Source organism: Panthera pardus, unplaced genomic scaffold (genome assembly GCF_024362965.1).
Source record: "Panthera pardus isolate Hobbes unplaced genomic scaffold, ASM2436296v1 HiC_scaffold_3, whole genome shotgun sequence".
Taxonomy (NCBI): Eukaryota; Metazoa; Chordata; class Mammalia; order Carnivora; family Felidae; genus Panthera; species Panthera pardus.
The window spans coordinates 18,134,605-18,160,348 of NW_026526876.1; the positions used below are offsets into that span (position 1 = coordinate 18,134,605).

Here is a 25,744-nt window from a genome sequence, read left to right on the forward strand (position 1 = left end):
GTACCCCGACTTGTGGCAACTCGGCCATGTCCGAGGCCAGATAGGGCAGTGTTCGAGAAGGTGCCCCCCATCAAGATTTTTAGATGCCATAAATTATATTTGAATCAATTTCCATGCTGTTTAAACTTTCTCCCTTAGTGACCCTTTTCTATTTCTTTCGTAGCATCAATAACAGAAGTCCCAAAAGCAGTGTAAGAAAGCTAGGGATAAAAATGATTTAGACATGAGCTGTATCTGAAACCACTGAATCCCTTTTGGGGACGCACACTCACCCCTTAGGAAGGCAGAGCCACTGCGGGCAGTGTTGGCTTCCCTGCGGCACAGACCTGGAGCCTACTAGGGCGGCTTGAAGGGAAGGTTGGGCAGTTAATGAAGGCCTGAGACTGTTCTTTCAAGATGGAACCCACGGTGCCTTGTGTTTTTCCGGGGAAGCTGCAGAGGGTGGGTATTGCCAGAAGTTAGGAGACTGGAAGACAAATCAGCCGCCTGTGTTAGAGTTGAAGGTTGTGTAGGACACCAGGTGCTCAGATTGTGAGCTCTCCTCCCCTCAGGATCTGCTCTGGGTCAAAGAGCCTTAGGAGGCGGATTTTGTTTCTAAATGGAAAGTTTTCCCATCTGTGCCACGCAGTTGAGGGGTGTCCTCCCCCCTCTCTGACGATACGGCGCGGATGACCTGAGCCTGACGTCTTGGGTTTTGGTCCCAGAGGCTTGGAGCAGTGTCTCTAATGGTCTGAGGGAGCCCTGGGGGCCTTTATCCTTTTCCTCACCCTCTTCTCCCTCTTCTCCCTCTTCTTGGCTCTCCGGCTTAGCAGCACCAGGCTGTGGTCTAGGTTCTGTACTTCCCTCACCACATTCTCTGCTGACCCTCCAGCCACAGCTGGGCCGGACACCCACCTGCAGGCAGCCCTCCAGCCTGCATCTCCTGCCCCCATCTGGGAAGGTGTCCCTTTGTATTACAGATGGCCCTTCCTGCCCCTCCCACTCTTTAGAGTGCTGGCGTCAGTAGGGGACCAGAGTCTGGAGTCAGTCATTCTGATTGACCTTTTCTAAGCTTTTCCTTTCTTGTGGCGACACCAGAAATTCCCTTCGTCCCAGTGTCCCTGGCAGCTGCTCTGTAGTGGTGGCTGTGGTCGGCCAGTGAGGCTGTAACAAGATATGTTTAGTATTAAGAGCACATGTTTACGCAAGAAGACAGACCTGGCAGGGCCGAGGTCTCCGGCTAGTTTGTACATCCCTTCACACAGGATCCCTTGACATTAAACAGCCTGTCGCGGGAGACAGAGGGCCAAAAGCAGGACCCCATTCTGTCCTCGGGCCAGGAAGCAGCTCTCCCCTCTTCATGGGAATGGGTTCAGACATGAGCCCTGGGCTGCTCCTTGGGCCGGCACAACTTGCTGGGTAGAGTCACAGAATGAAACGCCAGCGGCCACTCGGTCCTTCCTGCACAGGTAACGAGAGATGCAGTGAGGTCTCGGGGTATAAGGTTTGGGTGCGGGCACCCGCTCTGCTTCCTGTGCTCGTTCCTGCAGTTGTGGCTCCCCTCCCTCCACCCAGATGAGCTACGCTTGGTCAGCAGGTTTGGACCCTGCCAGAACTTCAGTCTCCCAAGTTGCAGAGAGTAGGGGAAGCTTAATTTGGTCTCTGCACTGTAATTTTTTTTTTTTAATGTTTATTTTTTGAGAGAGAGAGAGAGAGTGCAAGTGGGGTGGGGGGGGGGGGGCAGAGAGAGAGGGAGACAACAGAATCCAAAGCAGCTCCAGGTTCTGAGCTGTCAGCACAGAGCCCGACACGGGGCTGGAACTCGAACCTTGAGCTGAAGTCGGACGCTTAACCGACCGAGCCGCCCAGGGCGCCCATGGTCTCTGCACTTTTAGAACATGCCCTACAGCTGCTGTGCTCATGGTTTCTATTTGCTTGTCTGTTGAGTGGTGGCGGTCTTGATTTGCAGAAGCAGTAGTAGTGAAAAGCTAACTTCAGTTCCCAGGGGATAATGCTGAACATCAGATTCAAAGACATAATTTGGCCAAGTTTGTTGCCTGTGAATCTGTTGGTCCTGTTTGGAAAAAAGGAGCGTTGAGACACCTGGGGTCAGACAAGCCCTGCCTTAGCAGTTTCCTACGTTTTTTCCTCCTTTCTTGTGATTGTTCTGGGGTACTGGGCCTCTCTGGTTTTACATTAAGCTGAGAATTCTTGGATTCCCTGTTGGAAATGAAACACTGCCAGGCTGGGTCCCGTCTCCTGGTGGCATCCTGAGCCTTTGACCATGGCCCTGAGGTGACAGCCTGTGGTGGCAGTGCACCCCTCCCCCCACGGTGGCCTCACCCCCTCTAGGAGAGGACGATGGACTCCGGGGACTTCCCGGGAGGGGCTGTGCTCTGGCCACTGTGATGCTGTGATGCCGATTTGGCTCATCTGGCATCATTCGTACCAAAAGCTAGCTGATGGCAGAATTCTAAACAGCACATGGCCATCCACAGCCTTCACAAGCTTGGAACCTTCAGAGGCCTGGGAAAATGTCCAAAGGTAGGAAAAACATGTGTTGGTTTTAGTCTTATTTTTAAGACACTTGTTGCTACGGAAGAGACGGAAACCAGGTTTAGCTGTAAAATTTATCGATGTTCCAAAGCCGAGAGATAAATTGGAAGCTGCCCGCATCCTGACAACCCCAGCTGGAAGAATCTAGCCCGTGGGTCCACCAGGTGTTAGGGAGTCTGCACGGGGCACGGGCAGGACGGGCCCGGCTGCAAGCACCACCCAGCACGGTGAGCGCTCTGCAACGTTAGTGGTGTTACCAGTTGGTAGGAGTTAGAGGAAATAGGATCTCGGACGATGAATACCGATGGAATGTTCCCGAGAACCTTTTGTCTGACCTTTTTGATTTCGAACTGTTAAGGGACTGATCTCAGGATCTAAGGTTTGATTTTTTAGTTTTGCTTTAAGGCGGGACTGTGACAGCCTCCACGGCCCTATCAGAGCCCGTCCGTCCGTCCGTCTGGCGAGCTGCTCTGGGCAGGTGCCAGGACCTGCAGAAAACCCCAAGCAGGCGGGGCTCCGCTTTCCTCCCGGCCGCACCCTCTGCGTTGTGTTGGAGGGGGAGCCCGGCTTCTGTGGTCCCCTTTCTTTCCACCTCCATTAACAGTCACTGTGTGTCCTCATGCTCAGTCTGTGGTTGACTCCTCACACGTGGAAAAGAGCCACATCCCTTCTATTAGGCTGAACTTCTCCCAGGGATCTTCTGGCAGGAGGCAGACAGGTAACTGGTCCCCGAAAGCTGGCGGTGGTAGCTCGCTCTGGCTCGTGTGTGGAGTGGAGAGGGTGTGGAGGTCCTCACCTGTAAAAGAGGGGCGTCTGTCTCTAACGGAGAAGGACAGCGGGCACAGGGCTTAGTACCCAACAGCCACTTGACAAAGAGGAATTTCCTTCCCTTCGCTCCTCTGTGGACGCAGCTGGCATTAGAACACGTGCTTCTCCCTCCAGTGCTGCCTGTAGCCCGTTGGCACCTGTGCCCCTTCGGGGCTCTGACCTGGGGCCTGGCGGGAGGAGCTCCTGCCCAGCTAGGACCCGTTCATAGAAGTCTCTTCTCACTGTAGCCCAACAGGGAGCGGCTCTCTCCTGGGACAATGTGAACCCTGGGTCCAGGAAGCGGGGCCGCCGTGCAGGGAGTTGGCCGGGGTGGGCTTCCCTCAGCGCACCCCACGGCCTTTCTCTGCCACCCTCCCTCCAGAGCCGGGCCCTGCTGGGTCTAAACAGTGTCACCAGGACAACCAGCCGAGTCCACAGAGCTGCCTGTCCTGTGTGGTTCCAATTTCCTGGCAGGGAAGACTAATTAGGAAGGGCTGCTCCTCAGCTGTGAAGACTGTTGCTAGCTCTTTCGGTTTTGTTCTGTAAACCTTGTCCTTCCTCAGGCCAGTGCCCAGGGCTCCGTGCAGGTTCGCCGCCTCCACCAGACCTGAACTTCACAGGTGGGCCGCAGGTCTTCAAGGTGGCAGCCCGGAGCCCTTGGGCACCCTGGGAGACCCGGAGGCCCAGCAGTTCCTGGGTGACAGTGGGCAGCTGCAGACTTCTGGAACTTTCTGGAACATAGGGGTTGCTTGTGCAATAGCAGGCTTCACTGCGGCCCAGAGGCGGGGCTGTCCCAGCACTGGTCCAGCACCTGGACTGGGCCGGCCTCTGTGGCCCAAGGCTAGGGAAGGGAAGTCACTCCTAGAGGGGAACAGACACCAGAAGGCCGCCTTGACCTTGTCCTCTTAGGCCAACTTGGGACTTGAGGACTCCTGAGGTCACCCTGTATTCTCTGTCTCGCCATCCAGTATGGGGGGCCCTAATCTCGCGATAGGTGGGGTTCGTTTGTTGGTTGGTTTGAATTGCTAGACTCTTCCTGTAAAAGGCCCAAAAGGAAGAGCTCCTTTTCCTCCTGTTCTGCTCTTAGGCAGCCATGGTCACCTTCTGCTTGTCTCCAGGCTGACCTCCAGGCTTGTTGGGTTCCGGGGCCCACAGCTCTGCCTCCCCTGGCGCCTGCAGGCAGAGGGAGGCTCATCCCTAATGCCCTGCCCCGGCAGCCCTCGCCTCTCCAGGCCCAGCTGGTGGAGGCACCTTCGCTCCTCAGCGGGCCAAGGAAGCGTGAGGCGGGAGAGCTTATCAGTCAGCTCGGCTCCACGGGCCTGGTGGCAGAGCTTCTGTTCAAACAGGGCAATTTGCAGAGATGGAAGTCTGGCCTGATCGAGGGCCACACGGGAGCTTGGCAGGTGATGGCTCCCAGGGCAAAGTCGGCAATTGCCACCATCTGCTTCAGCAGGGAGAAGAATGCCCCTCTCTGCAGGAACCCAGAGAGCAGGGGCGGGGGGGCGGCGCATAAGCCCTGGCACATGGTCCCAGCTGCCACCCTGTTGCCCAGCTGCGTGCGTGCATGGCGGCCTTGGAACTGGGACCTGAGCGGCTTTCAGTTCTGATCAGCCCTGCTCTGGCCTCCGCCCCCATGAGCTGCAAGTGGCCCACGTCACTCGGCCTGCGTGCTCCAGGCTGGGGGATGCAAGCAGCTACTGCTTGAAGTCGTAGCTGGCACAGTGCTGGGGGGAGACCTTGGACTAGTCCACCTCAGCTGCTCACTCCACGGAGGAGGACGCAAGCTCCAGGCGAGGGGAGGCCCTGGTGGCAGGACAAGGAGCCAGGTGGAGCTCGGCCTGCCTGCTTCAGAAGGAGATGTGGCAGGGGCGAGGCCTGGGAAGCCTGAAAGTTGGGACTCCCTGCCCAGCTTCCAGGTCAGAGCTGTTTGGTAGAATTGTACAGTTGGCCCCTGAAAAAGATGGGTGTGTACTGTGCAGGCCAACTTATTTGGGGCTTTTTTTTTTTTTTTTTTTTTTTTTTAATAAATGCAGTCCAGGGGCGCCTGGGTGGCTCAGTCGGTTGAGCCTCCGACTTCAGCTCAGGTCACGATCTCACGGTCCGTGAGTTCGAGCCCCACGTTGGGCTCTGGGCTGATGGCTCGGAGCCTGGAGCCTGCTTCCGATTCTGTGTCTCCCTCTCTCTCTGCCCCTCCCCCGTTCATGCTCCCTCTCTCTCTGTCTCAAAATAAATAAACGTTAAAAAAAAATTTTTTTTTAAAGAAAATAAATGCAGTCCAGTACTATAAACAGATTTTCTCTTCCTAAAGACTTTCTTAATATTTCTTCTCCAGCTCTCTTCATTGTGAGACTAATACACATCACATATAAAATATGGGCTAATCGAGTAGGTTGTTAGTAGTTAAGTTTGGGGGGAGTCAAAAGTCATGCAGAGATTTTCAACTTAACGGGGGGCTGGCACCCTGCACCCCCCACATTGTTCAAGGGTCAACTTACTGTGAGCCACAAATGCAAGCCACATCTGTAATTTTAAGTTTTCTGGAAACGCACATTAAAAGCGAAGTGAAAAGCAACCCATAAAACTATTTTTTTAAATGCATTTCATTTAACACAGTGTTTCCAAAATATTTTGACTTCAATCAATATAAAAAAAAATGAGATATTTTACATCTTTTCATACTGAGTCTTTGAAATCAAGTGGCTGCCGTGTGGGCGGTACAGGTCTCCATGGAGGCTGTGTCCCATCCCGGCCTTCTCAGTGACACTTGGCTTGCTCACATATTTAAAGCCCTACATCTTTTCTTTCTTTGTCCCTTCCCTTTCTCCTGTGCTTTTAGTCTTGGGGGTCAGGATCACTGCCATCTGACTAGGAACATCTCCGAGATCAGGCTGTTCCTGCCTGCGTGTCAGCCCCTGTCTGGGGAGCTGGGTGCTGATTTGACTTGGCATTAGACAGTCACGCCAGGAATTCACCTCTTGGTTTTCTTGCAGTGAATCAGTTAGCCTTAATCGCCGGGGCGTGTGCAGGCCTCCTGTGGCGCTCGTTTATTTCCAGGAGAGCTTCTGCAGACAGGAGACAAAGCTCAAATGTTCCAAATCTCCGCCTCCTGCCTTCTCCCGCCGGGGTCTGCTTCCCTCTCCCCTGTCCACGGTTAAGGGGCCCTCCCCTGGCCCCAGCTGTTCCCAGGGCTGGAGTCTAGACCTCTTTTCTCCCTGCCCCCTCCCTCCATTGACCACCACCGCCCAGGAAGAGACTTGGAGCTCTCGGGAAGGCAGCCTTCCTGTCTCGGCTCTCCCAGGGGGCTGCCGCCACTTGTCCAATCTCGAAGATAAGGAAGTGAGCTCTCCGGGTGGATATGCGAAGTTGGCGTTCAGGGCTGGCTGCTGGACCTTGCAGTCATTTAAACAATGGCCCTTTTCTGAGAACGGTTGATTGCTAGTTGTGGTGAGAAGAAAATTGTCACCCTGCAATAACAGGGAGGGAGGGCTGGGGCGGCGGGGGCCGTGTGCCCTCTGGGCCTGGCCTTCCATCCTTGGCTCCCGCTCACCATCACGTTCAACTGGGAGCAGGACTTTGGAGACCACTCTGCTCCCCTACTGCTACTTGCTCTGTCAAGGCTCCTTGGTGCCCTCCCCACCCCTGCTGCCCCCCTCAGCCCCTGCCCCTCCAGGATGGGTGACTGCTGTGTCCCCTCTCCAGGACCAAGTTCGGTGGCTTGTCCGTGAGATGCTGCCCAAAGGGACTCAAACCTTTTCTGTCCTCCCGGCGCACACGGCCGGTCTCAGCTCTGTCCCTGCCGTCTCCAGTCGGAGGGATCCTTCTTTCTTCTCTGGGTGTTTTCTGCCCTCAGCTGGGCCTGCCGGGAGGTCCCAGGCCTCCAAACCCAGCACGACTGCCTCCCTCCCTTTTGCTACTGCCCCAGCCCTTCCTCCATTGAAACTGTAATGGTTCCAGGGAGTGGCTCTAGAGCCGCGGAAGGGTTCTTCTCGGCGGGCCAGTGAAATGAGTGGCTGGCAATAGAGGGGGCACCGTGGGAGAAGGCGGCTACCGAGATGGCCTCCCTGGCACTCAGTGTGAGGAAGAGGCCACGAAACTGGTACGGCTGTCCGCCACTCCACCTGTCTTGAGAAAAAGCCACCGGGGACCACTTCTGGGGGACCAGGTGAGGAGAGGTAGTCAGGAAAACCCAAGTCTAGTGGCTTCCCAAGGGGCTCAGCCGGACCCTAGGCTCAACAGCACCTGCAGGCTAATGCTGGGGGTTCTTGGGGGAGGGGCACCCCAGCCCCTCTGGAGCTGGTGTCGGACTCTTTGGAGGATCCCAGCGATGTCCTACTGCATCTGGCCCCAGGGCCACGGACAGACAGGATGACACTGAGCCAGCCAGGAAGACCGGGCAGCGGGACTGTGGGGTGTCCTCTGGGGAGCCAACTGGGTGGTGCCCGCTTTTAAAAATGTACCTTGCGCCAGTTGTCTGGGGTGAATGCCCCCTGGCTGCCCCATCATGGTGGTGGAGAGCACAGAGCAGAGGCCAGCCGCCCCCGGCCGGTGGGGTAAGAGCTGTGGGTGGGGGCGTGCCCGATAGCCCGATAGCCAGGTGCCCTGTATTGCCTGGAGGTGTTTATCAACCCCCAGCCCGAGCTGCAGGCTGCGGGCTCCTGTCTTTGAGCATGCGCGAGCCTCTGTCTGTCCGCAACCCTGTCCCTCCTGGGCCCGGCTATTTCCCCGCCTGCCTGGATGCGATCTCTGCCGCTTCCCTCTGGGCGTGTGGGTGTAACAAGTCCAAACCTTCTCTGGGAGTCAGGCAGGCTCGGGCGCCCCGCCCTCTGGGCTGTGCCTCTTCCTCCCAAACTGGTTGTGCAGGAGCAGCTGAGTGTGGGCAGTGTGGGTGCATGCGTGGCAGCCCCGGCCGGCGCCCGCTCGCCGCCTCACCTGCGGGGAGGGGCCTCCCAGAAACTGCCTTCTCGGTGCCTGGCCGCCCCACCTCGCCAGAGCCCAGCTGAGCAGCCAGCGAGGACACACGCCCGCTGCCTGCCGCCCGCCTGCACCGGCCGAGCCCAGCCTGAGCGGCACCTGCCTTCACAACCATGTTCAAGGGTCTGAACAAAGGCTCCCAGGGAAAGGGGTCCCCTAAGGGCTCCCCGGCCAAGGGCTCTCCCAAGGGCTCCCCCAGCAAGCACAGCCGGTAAGTGGGGCCCGGGGCAGCGGGCTGGAGCGGGGTGGTGCCGGCCCAGGTGCTCCCATTTCCACCTGCCAATGGCAGCCCGCCCGGAGCTCAGGACCAGCCCGGTGCTGGCATTTAGTGTCCCGAGGCCAAAGGGCCCCGGGGGTGGACTCTCTCCCTTGCCCAGACAGCTCCAGTCCTAGCAGGAGGCCAGGGACGGCCTGGGGCTCCCACGTTCTCCAAGGGGCCTGAGGGCCACGGCTGGGGGTGCTCTGCAGGAGACACGATGGATGAGGAGGGCCCCGGGGGTGCTGGGAGACCGGAGTGCCCGGCTCCCTGTCTGTGGCTCTGCCCTCACGGCTCTGCTTGGGCTGGGCTGACCCTTGGAACCTGGGTACAGGGTGGGCAGAGGGACGGAGGCGGAGAAGGGAGGCTGGGTGCCTGGCGCAGGGAGGCGGGGCTGTTGTGCTGCTGGGTCCAAGCTGTAGCTTTCCTCTCCAGGCTCTCACCTGGGGCCTTGAGTTTTGTTACAGCGTTGGGGTGTGAGGAGAGGGTGCCGCAGGGAAAGGGGAGGGCCAGAAGGCCCGGGACATCCTCAGAGCCTCCCTCTGCTGCCCCAGCTCCCTGCCCGGCCCGGCCTGCCTCTCGACAGCCCCATGGTCCGCAGACAGACTTGGCTGCTGCCTTCTCGTTCTTCCCTCTCACTGGCCGTCAGCCCCCCCTGCAGGGTGGAGGTGGCAGATGGGAGTGGAGATGAAAGGCTCATTACCCTGATAGGGATCAGGGTGATGACACTGAGGCTGGGCTTCTGGGCAGACAGGAAAGACGGCAGTTAGGACTCTCACTGCAGTGACCTGTCCTTTGGGGCTCCTGGGCCCTGCCCAGGGTGGAGTGTGCTCCTCCCGATGGGAGCAGCCCTCCCAGGAGGCCAGGCCTGAAGACAGGTGACCCGGGGCTCAGGCAGGACCCACAGCCCCCTGTCCCCAGCCAGGCTCCAGGGCAGCGCTTTCCTAGCCTGGGGCAGCTGGCGGATCTGTCTACACAGCTCAGTTGGCTCTGGCTGCAGTCACCCCACACAGGGCTCATTGTTCCCCTCCTGTGCAGTCTATTCCTTTGACACGTTTATTGAGCACCTACTGTGTGCCAGGACTGTTCTAGGCACTGAGGATGCCACCTTACACAGAACCAACAGGTCCTTAACTTTGTGGTGCCTATATTCTAGTGGAATAAGACCTAGCTGGATGCCGACTACACAGGCTGCACACTGGCTGCTTCAGATGGATTCATCCTCCTAACACAGAAACACTGTGATGTAGATAGTATTGAAGCCCCACTTTACAAACGAGGCACTTCGGGCACAGAGAGTTTAAGCAACTTGCCCAAAGCCACACAGCAGTATAGCTCTGGAAAGTGATCATACCCAGGCTGTTTGGTCCACAGTTCTTTCATTTTTAAAAAATGTTTATTTATTTTGAGAGAGAGCACTCGTGAGCAGGGGAGAGGCAGAGAGAGAGAATCCCAAGCAGGCTTTTTGAGATCAGTGCAGAGCCCAACTCGGGGCTCAATCTCGGGAACTGAACCGTGAGATCATGACCTGAGCCAAAATCAAGAGTTGGGTACTAGGGGTGCCTGGGTGGCCCAGTCGGTTAAGCATCCGACTTTGGCTTGGGTCATGATCTCACGGTTCGTGGGTTCGAGCCCCGCGTCAGGCTCTGTGCTGACAGCTCGGAGCCTGGAGCCTGCTTCCGATTCTGTGTCTCCCTCTTTCTCTGCCCCTACCCCACTCACTCTCTCTCTCTCTCTCAAAAATAAACATTAACATTTTTTTTTTTTTAAAGAGTTGGATGCTTAGCCAAATGAGCCACCCAGCTGCCCCTGCCCAGAGTTCTTTCTGGCACCATCCCTCTGTTGGGGCAGCCAGGGGTGGGGGTTCATCCTTTGATCCCTAATTCAAGGCCAGCTCCCTGAAGCCTTCCCCTTCCCCAGGGCCGTGACCTCACAGGGTGCTGTGCTTATGAGGCTTGGACGGCTCTACCTGTTACTAGGTTTGCTTGACCCTCTAGGCCGCAGGGCGTGAGCTCAGGCACACAGCAAGTGCCCGGTGCAAAGGACTCTGGGGAGCCAGATCAGGCTTATACTCTGCTCCTTGCTGTGCGACCTAGAGCAAGTCAGGTCCTAATCTAGGCTTAAATCCCCTTAATCTGGGGATGTCGAAGTGTCTGCACAATCTCTATGCCTCCCCCTGCCCCAGGGCTGTGTGGCTCCTTCAGATGGTTATTAGCCTGGGCATAGGCAAAGGCCAGGGTGTGAGGGGGAGACAGGGCTGGGGTGGGAGGAGGTTGGGGTGGGGGACATGCCGCCGCTCCCCTACCCCCAGCCAGCCCACTGCCCCTCCCAAAGCCCAGCCATGCCGTCTCCGGCCTTAGCGGCTGAGGCATGATTCACTCCCAAGTGAGAGGCAGGGAGCTGGGTGGGGTTAGGAACTCACTGCCAGGACGGTGATGTTGGCCTGCTCCCTTGTGCCAGACACACTGGAGACCCCCATTCTCTGATCCCTCATGTGGGGACAGTGCTCTCCGACCTTCAGGACTGGGAATCTCCCAGAACCTCCTGCAGAGAGAGACCAGAGACCCCACGTCTTGGATGCCGCCCTTCTGGGCAGGGAGCCTGGCTGCAGAGAAGAACAGGGCCGAGGGACACAGGGGACCCCACACAGGTGGACCCCATGCAGGTGGCTCTTTTCCAACCAGGCTGCTCTCTGTCCCCACCCCCACCCCAGGGCTGCCACCCAGGAGCTGGCCCTGCTCATCTCCCGCATGCAGGCCAATGCCGACCAGGTGGAGAGGGACATCCTGGAGACCCAGAAGAAACTGCAGCAGGTAAGGCCGCAGGGGTGAGGGGGCAAGGGAGGCTCCCTGGAGCATCTGGAGTGCAGGCGGTGAAGGTGGGACAGACCACCCTTGGCCTTGTCTGGTCGTTCCCCAAACACAGTGGGAGAGAGGGCTCCGCTCTGCTTCTCTGTTGGACTTCCAACTTGGGAGGGTCAAAGGGGCTCCCCCAAGTCTTTGCACCTGCCCCACAGATGCCCTGGGCCTGGCCCTCTGCTGGTGTGGGCACTGAGGTCGGCAGCTGGGAATGCGAGAACGGGGCTCGGGGCAGGGGTGATGATGGGCAGCGAGGATGTGGTCCCACACCCGCAGGACCGAGTGCATGGCGAGCAGGACCAGGCCCTGAAGCACCGGCAGGAGGTGGGCCGCAGCCTGAAGGAGGCCGAGGTGCTGCTGAAGGACCTCTTCCTGGACGTGGACAAGGCCCGGCGGCTCAAGCACCCGCAGGCCGAGGAGATCGAGAAGGAGTGAGTGGGGTGGCAGCCGGGGCCGGGGCCGGGGCTGGAGAACGGAAGCGTCGGGGCTCCAGGGGAGCCCCAGGCCCAGCCCTGACCTGCCGGCCCCCCTCCTTCGTAGCATCAAGCAGCTGCACGAGCGGGTGACCCAGGCGTGTGCCGAGTACCGCGCCCTGTACGAGAAGATGGTGCTGCCCCCCGCCGTGGGGCCCAGAGTCGACTGGGCACGGGTGCTGGAGCAGAAACAGGTCAGGGTCATCCCCAATGTCGGAGACACCTCAGGAAGCTCAAAATCACAGCTGACCCAACCGGAAATCACAGAGCTCTGTGTCATTGGCGGGGAGGGGGGCTGCTGAGTGCTTGCACCTGGGAGGGTCTGGGAAGGGAGAGCTCCCAGGGGACCGTGCGCAGCCAGGGAAGGCTTCCTGCAGGAAGGGGTGTGTGAAGAGGTGGGAGGGTTCAGTTAGGTTGGGGTGAAATGGTGAGAGGACATTCCAGAAAGAAGAAACGGAGGCTCCAGCCTAGGGTGGGGTGGGAAGCGGGGTTTTCTGGGGAGGCAGGCAGAGCCAGGTCATGGGCGTGTCACCCTGAGCATTGGGTGGGGAACCGTGCCTTGATATCACAACACAATGAAGGGACAGTGGGGAGGGCACAGGTGTCGCAGGTGTCGCAGGGTCCCAGAGCCTAGCGACAGGTGTGTAGGTGGGAGGTACCGAGGCCAGGGCAGGTAAGGAGGCAGGGAGGGGCAGGAAGACATTTTAGCGGCCGAGCTCTGCATTCTGGGGACCAGTAGGCATCGGGGACTGCAGTCGTGATGATGCTCAGCCAGGGCCACCAGAGGGCAGCATGTCCCCCGGGGTGAGCTGCCTGCCGTTCACCTGGGCTGCTCTGCGGGCCTGTCCACCCTCTGCCCCAACGACCGACTCCGCTCCTCCGCACGGGGACGCGGGGAGGGCGTGGGAGGGCTGGCGCCCTGCGGCTGAGCTGAACCCCCAGCTCCTTCTGCAGAAGCAGGTGCGCGAGGGCCGGTACGGGCCCGGGATGGCCCAGCTGGAAGAGCAGATTGCCGAGCACAACATCCTGCAGAAGGAGATCGAGGCCTACGGGCAGCAGCTGCGGAACCTCATCGGGCAGGTGGGGGATGTACATCCCTGCCTGGCCCTTCCCCTCCCCTCCCCTCCCCTCCCCTCCCCTTTCTCCCATCCTAGCCTAGGTGGCCTGGAGGGCCCTCTGGGGCAAGGGATGGAGGTGGGGGACACAGTGGGCCCAGGACAAGGGGTACAATCTCCCCTGGATGCTGCCTCTTGCTGAGCCTGCTCTGTCTCCCCCCTTGGTGAAGCAGGACGCAGCTACCATCCGGAGCCAATACCGGGACCTCCTGGTGAGCGGAAGGGCTGGGTGGACAGGGAGAGGGCTGGGCCTGGCCCCCTGCACCCTTCCCGGGGCCAGCGTTTCCAGGCACAGCCTGACGGCGCCCCTTGCTACCCCCCTTCCCCCGCCACGTCCCGCGGAGCACAGAAGGCGGCCTCGTGGCGCGGGCAGAGCCTGGGCAGCCTGTACACGCACCTGCAGGGCTGCACGCGCCAGCTGAACGCCCTGGCCCAGCAGCAGCAGGGCATCCTGCAGCAGGACTGGAGCGACCTCATGGCGGACCCCGAGGGCGTGCGGCGGGAGTACGAGGTCGGCGGCAGAGTGGGGGGCCGGGGGAGGGGGGCACACGGACATCCCGTCCCGTCCTCCCCCGTCACTGATGCTCCGCACTCTTCCCCCAGCACTTCAAGCAGCACGAGCTGCTGAGCCAGGAGCAGAGCGTGAACCAGCTAGAGGACGACGGGGAGCGCATGGTGGAGCTGGGGCACCCGGCTGTGGGGCCCATCCAGGTGCGAGGGACAGAGGCTGCCCGCGGTCTCAGGGCCGCCCGCTCCCTCAATCCGGGGGCTCCCCAGGGAGGCTGGGGAGAGGGAGACACGGCCCAGGGTGGGGCCGGCCGAGCGGGCAGCGGATGGGTGCACAGGGCGGGGCGGGGCGGGCGCCGTCCGAGGGCTGGGTGTTGCTGTCCCCAGACCCACCAGGAGGCCCTGAAGATGGCGTGGCAGAACTTTCTGAACCTGTGCATCTGCCAGGAGAGCCAGCTGCAGCATGTGGAGACGTATCGCCAGGTGAGCTGGTGCGCGGGGCTGGGTGGGGGCCCGAGGAGACAGGGGCGGGCGGCCACCGGGGCCCTGGGCGCAGAGGTGCCTGGAGAACGCCACAGGACACGCTCACACGGAGGGAGACAAGGCACCTCATAAAAACGGCAGAGCTGTGTCATCGTGACCGGGTCCCAGAGGGAAAACGAGGTCACGCAAACATTCACAACAGGGTGAGGTGGCTCCCGGGGGCCGGGGGGTGGGGAAGGGGTTGGTTCTCAAAGGCAAACTAAATAAATTAGTTAAAATCTTACTCTTCTGCATAAATCACAAGTGATGTTTCATATACTTTGAGAGGGACATAAGCCAAAGGGGTTTTCCTTCCTTCTTAAAAATATTTTCGTACATAACTGCCATACCATTATCACACGGACAAGAATTCCACAACATCACCCAACTGCAGGATGTTTCTTTTTTTTTTTTTTTTTAAGTTTATTTATTTTGAGAAAGAGAGTGAGCCTGCATGAGTGGGAGAGGGGCAGAGAGAGAGAGAGAGAAAGAGAGAATCCCAAGCAGGCTCCGTGATGTGACTGCAGAGCCCGAAGCGGGGCTCGATCCCACGAACCGTGAGATCATGACCTGAGCCCAAGTCAAGAGTCGGATGCTTAATCGACAGAGGCACCCAGGTGCCCCCAGGTGCCCCCAGGAGTTTCTTTGTAAAGCACACTCCTAGCTTCCACTTGGGGGCACCCACCCCAGGTTCCAGCCAGGACGACAGCAGGTACTGGAGTAAGCAGGAGAGCCCCACTCCATCTGGGCAGGAAGCACAGAAGCCACAGTGTTTCATAACCCTGAAACAAGCCCAGTGAGCCAGAAACGCCCATTTGCAGAACACTCCGGTTAAAAAAGCCGCACGGCCTGGGTAGAAAGGCCGACGGTGCAGGGGCCAGTGCGGGGTTGGTGGGCAGAGCTCTCCCCCTGACTACCCACGACCTCAGTTCCAGGAAGAGGCCGACTCCGTCAGCCAAACCCTGGCAAAGCTGAACTCCAGCCTGGACACCCAGTACAGCCCTGCCCCTGGGGGCCCCCCTGGCGCCCCCACAGAGCTGCTACAACAGCTGGAGGTGAGCGAGCCCCACCAGACCACCTGCACCCCGCTCCAGGGGATGGGGCTGGCCCTTGCGTCTAGGTCTCACCCTTCTCCGGGGACTTATTCCCGTCCTGAGCCCACCCTGGGTGGGGAGGAGAAGGGGGTCTGCTCTAGTAGGAAGGGGCTGGTCTGTTACCAGCAAGCCCTTTCCACCTCTGGGCCTCAGTTTCCTCACCTGCAATGCGACAGAGACCGCCTGGGAGGGATCTGTGCGCGCCCACCCCAGCCCCTACTCTAGAGGCCTGGGTGATGCTGAGCAGCCCCCTACCCCGCCCCGCCCCAACCAGCAGACCCCAGGATCCTGGGCCCCTTGGAGGGCCTTCTTTTACTTTCCTGACTTAGAGACCCTGTCTTCATGAAGGCCCCTTGGCTCTCATGGTGGGGGTGGGCAGTACGGGGCAGGCCTCAAGTGCAGCCTGGGACCCCACAGGCAGACAAGAAGCAGCTGGCTGTCGCTGAGAAGACCATTGGGGACCTGCAGCGGCAGAGCCATCAGGTGGCCCCTCTGCAGCAGCGCAGGAACCCCCCCCAGCAGCCTCTGCACGTGGACAGCATCTGCGACTGGGACTCAGAAGAAGTACAGGCTCTGCCCGCCCAGCCGCAGCCCTGCCTCCTCCAGTCCCACCATTGCGTCCGCTCCCACCCATCCCCACCCTGCCCCAGCCCTCTGTCCTCCAAGCCCTGCTCTGCCTCTGGCCTGTCCCTGCCCCTACCCCAGCCCGTGTACCCAGCCTGACTCCATCTTGGCCTCAGATCCCCCTGCCCCTGAGCCGACACGAGCCCCACCTGCCCTGTCCCCCAGGTGCAGCTGCTGCGGGGTGAGCGGTATGTGTTGATGGACAACACCGACCAGCACACCTGGGTCGTGCAAGGCCCAGGTGGGGAGACCAAACGTGCCCCAGCCGCCTGCTTCTGCATCCCGGCTCCGGACCCTGAAGCCGTGGCCAGGGCCTCCAAGTGGGTCCGCCTGGGGATACTCGGGGGCAGGAGGCAGGCTGTGGGCCCAGACCAGGTCCTGTGGTGTTTGCCCTTCACCTGGAGCAGTGACTCCTGGGGCGGAGTTGGGGGCGGGGGGGCGTTCAGAGAGAGAGGAGAGACGTCCCTCTCTGATCTCCCCCTTGTTCTAGGCTGGCCTCGGAGCTGCAGGCCCTGAAGCAGAAATTGGCCACAGTCCAGAGCCACCTGACGGCCAGCACTACGCAGCCCTTACAGACTGGCCAGCAGGGTACTGAGGGCTGGCCAGAGACTTGGGGATTGTTGGGAGAGAAGGAGTAGATTCCTACTTTGGTCGCTGTCGGGGGGGTTGTGATGGGCAGGGGGGACCCTGGATTAGGGACTTCTGCTGGGGGGTTCCATCTCTTGGGTTGGCAAGCCCCGAGGGAGCATGGTCCCTCCCCCAGTTAGGCCCTACCCACCCGCCTCCCTCCCTTCCCCACACAGGATGCTATGGGGGCACCAGGGAAGAGCTCCTCAGGCAGATGGGCAGAGGGGAGGTAGGCCCTGGACCCTTACAGGAACTCTATGCCCCCAGCTCCCGCTGGCTCAGCCCCAGAAGACCCACAGGCCCAGAAACTCCTGACACAGATGACCCGACTGGATGGAGACCTAGGGCAAATAGAGAGGCAGGTGCTGGCCTGGGCCCGGGCCCCACTGAGCCGCACGGCACCACTGGAGGACCTGGAGGGCCGCATCCAAAGCCACGAGGTGGGTGGATGAGCGAGGACAGCAGGGATAAGAACAACCCCTCCCCTGGGGGCGCACGAACTAAAGGTGAGGCGAGTGTGCGCGCAGCCGCAGGGACCCGAGGCAGAGGCAGGGAGCGGACAGTCCAGGGTTCAAGACAAGCTGACTCCCACTCTGGCTCCTCCGCTGACCAGCTTTGTGATCTTGGCAAATCACTTAACCTCTCTGGGCCCTGATTTCCTCGCCACTGAAAACAGGACCCATGCATCTGGTTGTCCCAAGGATGACGTCAGGCCCAAGGAAGGTTCTAGAAGGGCAGGGCTCAGGGTAAAGGCCCTGGACCCTGCACTTGGGAGGTGTTCCAGCGAGGGTCCCGAGAGCAGCAAGGAAGCCTGGGCTTCCTCCTGGAGGCAGGTGGGGGAGCCTCCCCAGGAGAGGTTGCAGTGTGTAAACTCCATCACAAAAGGACAGTCCTCTGAGCGCTAACAGTGAAAGCAGCCCCTCCCCACAGGGCAGGGAGGAAGGGGGTGGCGGTTTGAGTTATGTCCTTGCCGACCAGTTTCCGTTCAATACAGTGCTGGGGTTTGGTTTCTAAATGTTTGAATCTTGTTGGCCCATGTCCCCATGCAAACAGCTGGTCTCCGCTCCACCTTGTACCGGGGGTGTGAGATGCTCAGAGGGCCGGTGGGGACAGGAGGGCTCCCGGGCTGGGACAGGATGCGCGGGAGGTGTTGAAGACTGGGTCTTGACTCAGAGGGGACATCGTGGGGGGACGGCAGAGCGGGCAGGGGGCAGAATGCAGCCTCAACACAGATCCCCCCGCCACCTGAGGCTCTGCGGCTGACAGGGGGCTGGGCCTTTGCACCTGAGTCACCAGTTATGACTGCATGGGGACATGGCAGCCCCCAACTGGGTCCTCAAGTCCTGAAGCCACCACGTCTCCCACGTTAGGGGTGCTGGGGGCCCTAGGAAGCGCACTTAGGCCTGAAGGTAGACAGTGAGTGGCTGAGGAGGAACAAAATAACCCATGTGGACAGAGCGAGGGCTTTGCCGCCTGACCTGGGCGACCGGGCAGGGAACCGTTTTGTGAATGGCACAGTGACACCCACAGGGTCGTGCTGCCTCCTCCCATCAGTCTTTCTGCAGATGAAGACACTGGGGCTCGGGGAGGTTGACAGGCCCAAGGTCATCCCCAGGGGGATGCTGGGGGCCAGGACTGATCCCTGATCTCTGGCCTCAGCCCAGGCTCATACCCACCGTGCTCTGAGGCCTTGTGGGCAGGGTTGGGTGGGCCCTTCTGGAAGGAGACCTCTGACCCTGTCCCGCCCCGCCCCGCCCCAGGGCACAGCCCAGCGGCTGCAGAGCCTGGGAGCAGAGAAGGAGGCAGCCCAGCAGGAGTGTGAAGCATTTCTGTCCGGCCAGCCCGTGGGCCCCGTGGCCCTGCACCTGCCTGTGGTCCTCAACAACCTCAAGAACAAGTACAGTGACGTTCAGGTTCTCTGCAACCTCTACGGGGAGAAGTGAGTGCTCCGGGGACTGGGAAGGGGGACCCCTGGGTGGTGCCGTTGGGGGTGCGTGTGGCCCTGGGAGCTCCTGACACGGGGCCCCCTTGACACAGAGCCAGAGCTGCCCTGGGTCTGGAGCGGCAGATCCAGGACACGGAGAGGGTCATCCGAGGCTTGGAATCTTCTGTGGCACAGGAGGCCCCTCTCCCTGCCAGCCCAGGCGCGCTGCAGGAGAGGGTCAGCGAGCTGCAGGTGAGGGGCCGGGTGGCCTTGCCGAGCATTTGCGGGGCGGTGGGGGGGGGTGTGGGCGTGGTGACTCATGGAGCCACGAGGGTGCACGGCGCCGTGTCCCCTCCTCCCCAGCGCCTGCGGAGGGAGCTGCGGGAACAGCAGGCCTGCGTGCTGGGGCTGCACCGCGAGCTGAAGGCCACCGAGCATGCGTGCAGCACCCTGCAGAACAGCTTCTGCGAGTTCTGCCAAGATCTGCCTCACCAGCAGCGCCAGGCGAGGGCCCTCACCGACCGCTACCACGCTGTGGGGGACCAGCTGGACCTGCGGTGAGTGGCTGGGCTGTTAGGGCTCGAGGCACGCCTCCACCTCCCCCCTCAGTGCACAGCAGTGGCTGCTGCCACCAAGCTGTGTGACCTTGGACTGGTGACTTCACCTCTCTGAGGCTGGGTTTCCTCAACTCTAAAACGGGATAATAACCAGCTTTGCGCAGTGGCAGTATCGTAGCCCGTAAGGTTTATCCGAGGCGCGATTATTGCTAATTAAAATGGGATAATAACAGCACCCGTCTCCCAGGGCGAGCCTGCCTACCTCCCTGGCAGAGACTGTCTGGGCCTTCCCTGAATGCCCAGCTCCAGCATAGGCCCAGAATAGGGCCTTCTGACCCGTCCCAGGGAGGAAGGCACCCACCAGTCTCCTCTGTGCACCCCTCACCTGTCCCCAGAGGGTAGCTGTCACCTCTGCTCCGGGCCTCCTCCTCCCCCTCCTGTAGGGAGAAGATGTTGCAGGACGCCAGCCTCACCTACCAGCAGTTCAAGAACTGCAGGGACAACCTGAGCTTCTGGCTGGAGCACCTGCCCCACAACCAGCTGCGGCCCAGCGACGGGCCCAGCCAGGTGGCCTACAAGTTGCAGGCGCAGAAGGTGAGGAGCTGGGACCGCAGGCCACCTCCAGCCTCTCTGGGGGCCCTCCCCACAGGGAGAGCCGCCCGTGCGTGTGTGGCCCCCTAGTGGCCAGCATGCTAAGAGACCTCAGAGCTCAGGCCCCTGCTGGGGTCACCCCCACCCTAAACACTCGCCCCACCTGGCCCACAGAAACGGCAAGGCCAGCGCCATCTGGTATGAGGTGGGCAGCGAGCTTTACGCTCCTGGGGGTTCCAGCTCCTACCTCATCCTCTTCCTCCTACTTGCCAGTCCCCTGCTACGCACTGGCAATGAACCAGAGGCGACGGGCACAGCCAGTCTGGTGGGGGAGGCCAGTGCCTTGCAGACCACCTTGCTGGTGAGTGCTCTGGTGGAGAGCCAGAGCCCCATGGGAGCCCCTGGCAGGACACGGGGGGGTCAGGGCAAGTGGTCTGGAAGACAAGGGCCTGGGGCCGCAGGAGGAATGACAGTGTCTAGGGAGAAAGCAAAGGGGTATAAGGTCGGACAGGTGGCTTGGGACAGAGATTCTTAGACCTGGCTGGAGATTAGAATCACCCAGGGGGCTTTTAAAACATCCCTGTCCCAGAACCCCACTCCAGACTGATTAAATTGGAATCGCTGGGACCAGAACGTCGGTACTTTTTTTTTGTTGTTTGGAGTTTATTTATTTTGAGGGAGAGAGAGAGCATGCGTGTGTGCATGGAAGTAAGAACGGAGAGAGTGAATCTCAAGCAGACAGCACATGAGCCAGACTCAGGGCTCGATCTCATGAACCGTGAGATCATGCATGACCTGAGCCGAATCAAGAGTCAATTAACTGGCCGAGCCACCCGGGTGCCCCACATCAGCACTTTTTAAAAAGTTCCCCAAGTGAAGAAAAGGGGCGGCCAAGGTTAGGAACGATTCAGATGGAGCAGTGGTCCTCAGGTCCCTGGACCTGTAACACCAGCATCATGGAGACAGTTAGGCGTGCAAATTCTCAGGCCCCAACCCAGCTCTGCTCAGTCATGACCTCTGGAGGGGGGCCTTCAATCTCTGTTTCAACAAGCTCTCTAGGTGGGTCACAGGGTGAAGGCCCCTGGGCTAGAACGTGACTCTGAGGGGCACTGGGCAGAAGGAAGGGATTCTCCCAAAAAGAGGAAGGAAGAATTCCCGGAAAGGGCAGTTTCCCAGGTGAACTCCTGCCCCTGCGGCCCCTGGAGCGTGCTGGCTGCCTGAGGCCCCGGAGGAGGGCCTGGCTGAATGGTGTTTGCCGACCTCCCTCGACTCCCGCTTTCTCCCTGGCAGAGGCTACAGCAGGAGATCCAGGGCCGAGAGCAGGACAGGGCCATGGTGTCCCGCCTCTCCCAGGACCTGCAGGCAGCCCTCCAGGTAAGCCCTTCACTTATCTCCCCTCCCTCTGCCAGTCCTCTGCTCTCCCATCCCCTGTCTCCCCCACTGACCATCGGCCTATTGTCCTTCCCTCCCTGTTCAGGACTACGCGTTGCAGGCAGATACCTACCGCTGCTCCCTGGAGACCACTCAGGCAGCGTCAGCCCCCAAGAGACCCCGAGTAGCTCCCCTGCAGGAGAGCATCCAGGACCAGGTGAGATGGGACCCGGCGAGGCTCAGTGTCCCTCGGCACCAGCCCTGCCAGCTCTGGAGCTGACCCTGTCCTCCCATTCCCTCCCTGCTCCCCGTCTCTAGGAGAAGAACTTGACAAAGGCCTACACGGAGGTGGCAGCTGCATGCCAGCAGCAGCTGCGCCAGCTGGAGTTTGCCAGAAGGATGCTCGAGAAGGTACGGGGACAGCGGCCACTCCGTCCCTGTGCGAGGCAGCCTGGGCTGGTCACGGACATGGCAGGCTCGGCGGCCTGAGGGGTACAGCTCTCTACCTTCCCCGGTTCTCTCCCCAGCGGCTCTTCCAGGCTGGTAACCGTCTCAGAGTCAGGCCCTGGAGATGTCATTCAGTGCAGTCACAGCTTAGCCACTGGGCAGTCTGCCAGTGGGGACAGGGGAAAATCCCCACGAAGTCTTTAGCTCAGGACCAGCCGCAAGGGGCAAGAGGCCACCTAAGTCTCCATCCCTGGGAGACAGAAGCCTTCCATGGCTCTTGGTGTCTGGCTGAGGAACTTGCCACCTTTCTCCTACACCGACACTCCCAGAGGAGCGTGGGCCCATACCCGGGAGCCTGGCTGGAAGGGGAGGGGCAGAGGTTTGGAAAGGAGACCCTGTCCTGTTTGCACGTTCTGGTGCAAATTCCTCCCGAACACTGCCTTGCGTCGTGGGGCTGAGGGATCCTCTCAAAATCCCGCGTCCAAGGTCTGCGACTCCTGCTCCCGGAACCTACCAGAAGCCTCAGGAAGCAGGGAGGGGTCTCTGATCTCAGCGTGCAGTGGGGGTGATAGAAATGGGGCTCATCCCTCCCCCCCCGCGCCCACCTCCCCTCCCGGACTCTTTCCCTCCTCTTCTCCCTCTGCAGAAGGAGCTCAGTGAGGATATCCAGGTGACCCATGATGCACGGCAGGGGTCCGAGGGCCCAGCCCGAGCAGGGAAGGATCCCGAGGCCCTGAAGTCCCAGCTGGAGGAGGAGAGGAAGCGGGTAGCTCAGGTGCAGCACGAGCTGGAGGAACAGAGGAACCGGCTGCTGCAGCTGAGGACCCAGCGGCCCTTGGAGAGGCTGGAAGAGAAGGAAGTGGTGGAGTTCTACCGGGACCCCCAGCTGGAGAGCGACCTGTCCAGGGTGAAGTCCCAGGTAGAGGATGAGGGCAAGAAGCGGGCCAGCCTGCAGGCAGACCTGGAGGCAGTGGCCCAGCAGGTGGTCCAGCTGGAGAGCAAGAGGAGGGCCGTGCGGCCCCACCTGCTGACCAAGGAGGTCACCCAGATCGAGAGGGACCCTGACCTGGACAGCCAGGCGGCCCAGCTCGGCCACGAGATCCAGCACCTGCGGGGACAGAACGCCACCGTCTCGGTCCGGCTGGAGAAGCTCAAGAAGGAGCTGCTGGCCCTGGAGGAGAAGGAGCCGAACGTGAAGGAGAAGGTTGTGGTGAGAGAGGTGGTCAAGGTGGAGAAGGACCTGGAGATGCTCAAGGCGGCCCAGGCGCTGAGGCTGCAGCTGGAAGAGGACACCGTGCGGAGGAAGGGCGCCGAGGAGGCCGTGGCCAAGCTGCGGGCTCGTCTCGAAGAGCTGGAGCGGGCAATCGGCGCCGTGGAGCCCAAGGTGATCGTGAAGGAGGTGAAGAAGGTGGAGCGGGACCCGGGCCTTCTGGAAGAGGCGGCGAGGCTGAGGAGCCTCCTCGAGGAGACCCGGAGCGAGAACGCGACCCTGGCGCGGGAGCTGGAGGAGCTGCGGGGAAGGCACGGCGCGGCGGAGGAGCAGAAGCCCGAAGTGGAGCTCCGGGAGCGCGTCCACGAGACCTTCCAGGTGGCTCCGGAGACGCAGCAGGAGATGGCGAGGCTCAGGGCCCAGCTGCAGGAGACCGCGGGCGAGAGGAGCCGCGTGGAGCAGGAGGTGGCGGCGCTGCTGCCCGACCTGGCGGCCCTGCGCGCCCAGAAGCCGGCGGTGGAGTACAAGGAGGTGACGCAGGAGGTGGTGAAGCACGAGAGGAGCCCCGAGGTGCTGCGGGAAATCGACCGCCTGAAGGCGCGGCTCAACGAGCTGGTCAACGGCAGCGGGCGGGCCCAGGAGCAGCTCATCCGCCTGCGGGGGGAGCGCGACGAGTGGAAGCGGGAGCGCTCCAAGGTGGAGACCAAGACGGTGAACAGGGAGGTGGTGCGCCACGAGAAGGACCCCGTCCTGGAGAAGGAGGCCGAGCGGCTGCGCCAGGAGGTGCGAGAAGCCGCGCAGAAGAGGCGGGCGGCCGAGGATGCGGTCTCCGAGCTGCAGAGTAAGTACCTGCTGCTGGAGAGGAGGCGGCCCGAGGAGAAGGTGGTGGTGCAGGAGGTGGTGGTCACCCGGAAGGACCCGAAGCTCCGCGAGGACCACAGCCGGCTGAGCCGGAGCCTGGACGAGGAGGCGGGCCGGCGGCGGCAGCTGGAGCGGGAAGTCCAGCAGCTGCAGGCTGGCGTGCAGGAGAGGGAGGGCCTGCTCGGCTTCCAGGAGGACCGGGGCAAGAAGCTGGCCGCGGAGAGGGAGCTGCGGCGGCTGAGCCTGAAGATCCGGGAGCTCGAGGAGCGGCCTCCCGTGCCGCAAGAGAAGATCATCATGGAGGAGGTGGTCAAGCTGGAGAAGGACCCGGACCTGGAGAAGTCCACAGAAGCCCTGCGGCAGGACCTGGACCAGGAGAAAGCCCGGGTGACGGGGCTGCATCGGGAGTGCAAGAACCTGAGGGTCCAGATCGACGTCCTCCAGACAACCAAAGCGCAAGAGAAGACCATCTACAAGGAGGTGATCCGCGTGGAGAAGGACCGGGTGCTGGAGGGTGAGCGGTCCCGGGCGTGGGAGGCGCTCAACAGGGAGCGTTCGGCCCGGCAGAGCCGGGAGGAGGAGGTGCGGCACCTGCGGGAGCGCATCGACAAGGCCGAGGCGCTGAGGAAGACGCGGGCCGGGGAGGAGGCCGAGCTGCAGAAGGGCCGGGACCAGGCGGCCCGGGAGCGAAGGCAGCTGCAGCAGGAGCTGCGGGAGCTGGAGAAGCAGAAGCAGCAGACGGTGCTGCGTCTGCAGGAGGAGGCGCAGCTGCTCAGCCAGAGGACGGAGAGCGAGCGGCAGAAGGCCGCCCGGCGGGGCCGGGAGCTCTCGCAGCTCGAGGCGGCCATCCTCCGCGAGAAGGACCAGATCCACGAGAAGGAGAGGACCCTCCGGGACCTCCACGCCAAGGTGAGCAGGGAGGAGCTCAACCAGGAGACCCAGACGCGAGAGACCAACCTTTCCACCAAGATCTCCATCTTGGAACCGGAGACGGGGAAGGACCTGTCCCCATACGAGGCCTACAAGAGGGGCATCATCGACCGAGGCCAGTACCTTCAGCTACAGGAGCTCGAGTGTGACTGGGAGGAGGTCACCACCTCGGGCCCCTGTGGGGAGGAGTCCGTGCTCCTGGACCGCAAGAGCGGGAAGCAGTACTCCATCGAGGCCGCCCTGCGCTGTCGGCGCATCTCCAAGGAAGAGTACCATCTCTACAAGGACGGCCGCCTCCCCGTCTCCGAGTTCGCGTTGCTCGTGGCGGGGGAGACCAAGCCCTGCTCCTCACTCTCCATCGGCTCCATCATCTCCAAGTCCCCCCTGGCCTCCCCAGCGCCCCAGGGCACCGGTTTCTTCTCTCCCAGCGTCTCTCTCGGACTCGGCGATGACAGCTTCCCCATCGCCGGCATCTACGACACAACCACAGACAACAAATGCACCATCAAGACGGCAGTGGCCAAGAACATGCTGGACCCCATCACCGGGCAGAAGCTGCTGGAGGCCCAGGCGGCCACGGGGGGCATCATAGACCTCCTCAGCCGGGAGCGCTACTCCGTGCACAAGGCTATGGAGAGGGGGCTGATCGAGAACACGTCCACGCAGAGGCTGCTCAACGCCCAGAAGGCCTTCACGGGCATCGAGGATCCCGTCACCAAGAAGAGGCTGTCGGTGGGCGAGGCCGTCCAGAAGGGCTGGATGCCCCGGGAGAGCGTGCTCCCACACCTGCAGGTGCAGCACCTGACTGGGGGGCTCATCGACCCCAAGAGGACCGGCCGCATCCCGGTCCCGCAGGCGGTGCTCTCTGGAATGATCAGCGAGGAGCTGGCCCAGCTTCTGCAGGATGAGTCCGGCTACGAGAAGGATTTGACAGACCCCATCTCCAAGGAGCGGGTGAGCTATAAGGAGGCCATGGGGCGCTGCCGGAGAGACCCCCTGAGCGGCCTGCTGCTGCTCCCAGCTGCCCTGGAGGGGTACCGCTGCTACCGTGCCGCCTCCCCCTCAGTACTGCGCTCCCTGCCCCTGCGCTGAGGGGGCCAGGCGGTCCCGGGGAGCGGGTGTGAGGGGGAGGGTGGGACACGTGCACTCCTCGCCCCGGGGGGAACAGCCTCATCCAAGCGGGTGGGTCCTTCCTCTGATACCTGTGCTATTACTCGGAAGTTTGCGGTGTGGGACCCCTCCCCCAACTGTGGCTGCCAGGCCCATCCCCAGACCCAGCCATCCATCGGCACATCTGTCTCTCCTCCCTCCTCCCTGCCCCAGTGCTTCCAATAAATGAGTTCTCCCCGCGTCTAGTTCACATTTGGGAATGCAGGATGGGTTTGTCTGAGCCATAAGCACAAGGGAGAGTTGCTGGGGTCCTTCCCAGGTGGGAAGCAGACCCATCCACCCAGCCTGGCCAAG

General features: G+C 61.2%; 1 protein-coding gene and 1 non-coding gene across 3 annotated transcripts; both read left to right on the forward strand.

The window, feature by feature from the left end:
• Positions 1-71: 71 nt before the first annotated feature.
• On the forward strand, positions 72-25,640 carry EVPL (envoplakin). Of its 2 annotated transcripts, none has more exons than XM_053892906.1 (22): positions 72-1,448; positions 11,283-11,382; positions 11,704-11,858; positions 11,968-12,094; positions 12,855-12,980; positions 13,189-13,227; positions 13,365-13,526; positions 13,619-13,726; positions 13,910-14,005; positions 14,974-15,099; positions 15,556-15,702; positions 15,928-16,082; positions 16,253-16,350; positions 16,657-16,829; positions 18,150-18,328; positions 18,427-18,565; positions 18,677-18,870; positions 19,314-19,464; positions 20,752-20,835; positions 20,939-21,049; positions 21,151-21,243; positions 21,926-25,640. In XM_053892906.1, exons 2-22 carry the CDS (start codon positions 11,320-11,322, stop codon positions 25,370-25,372), a joined length of 5,973 nt encoding a protein of 1,990 aa, XP_053748881.1. In that variant the 5' UTR covers positions 72-1,448; positions 11,283-11,319; the 3' UTR covers positions 25,373-25,640. The 2 variants fall into 2 exon arrangements, with proteins under 2 accessions (XP_053748881.1, XP_053748880.1); XM_053892905.1 differs by lacking the exon at positions 72-1,448 and adding an exon at positions 8,191-8,524.
• Positions 19,023-19,166, forward strand: LOC128774400 (U4 spliceosomal RNA). The gene has a single exon (XR_008418969.1). It is a non-coding gene; the product is annotated as a U4 spliceosomal RNA (small nuclear RNA).
• Positions 25,641-25,744: the final 104 nt, after the last annotated feature.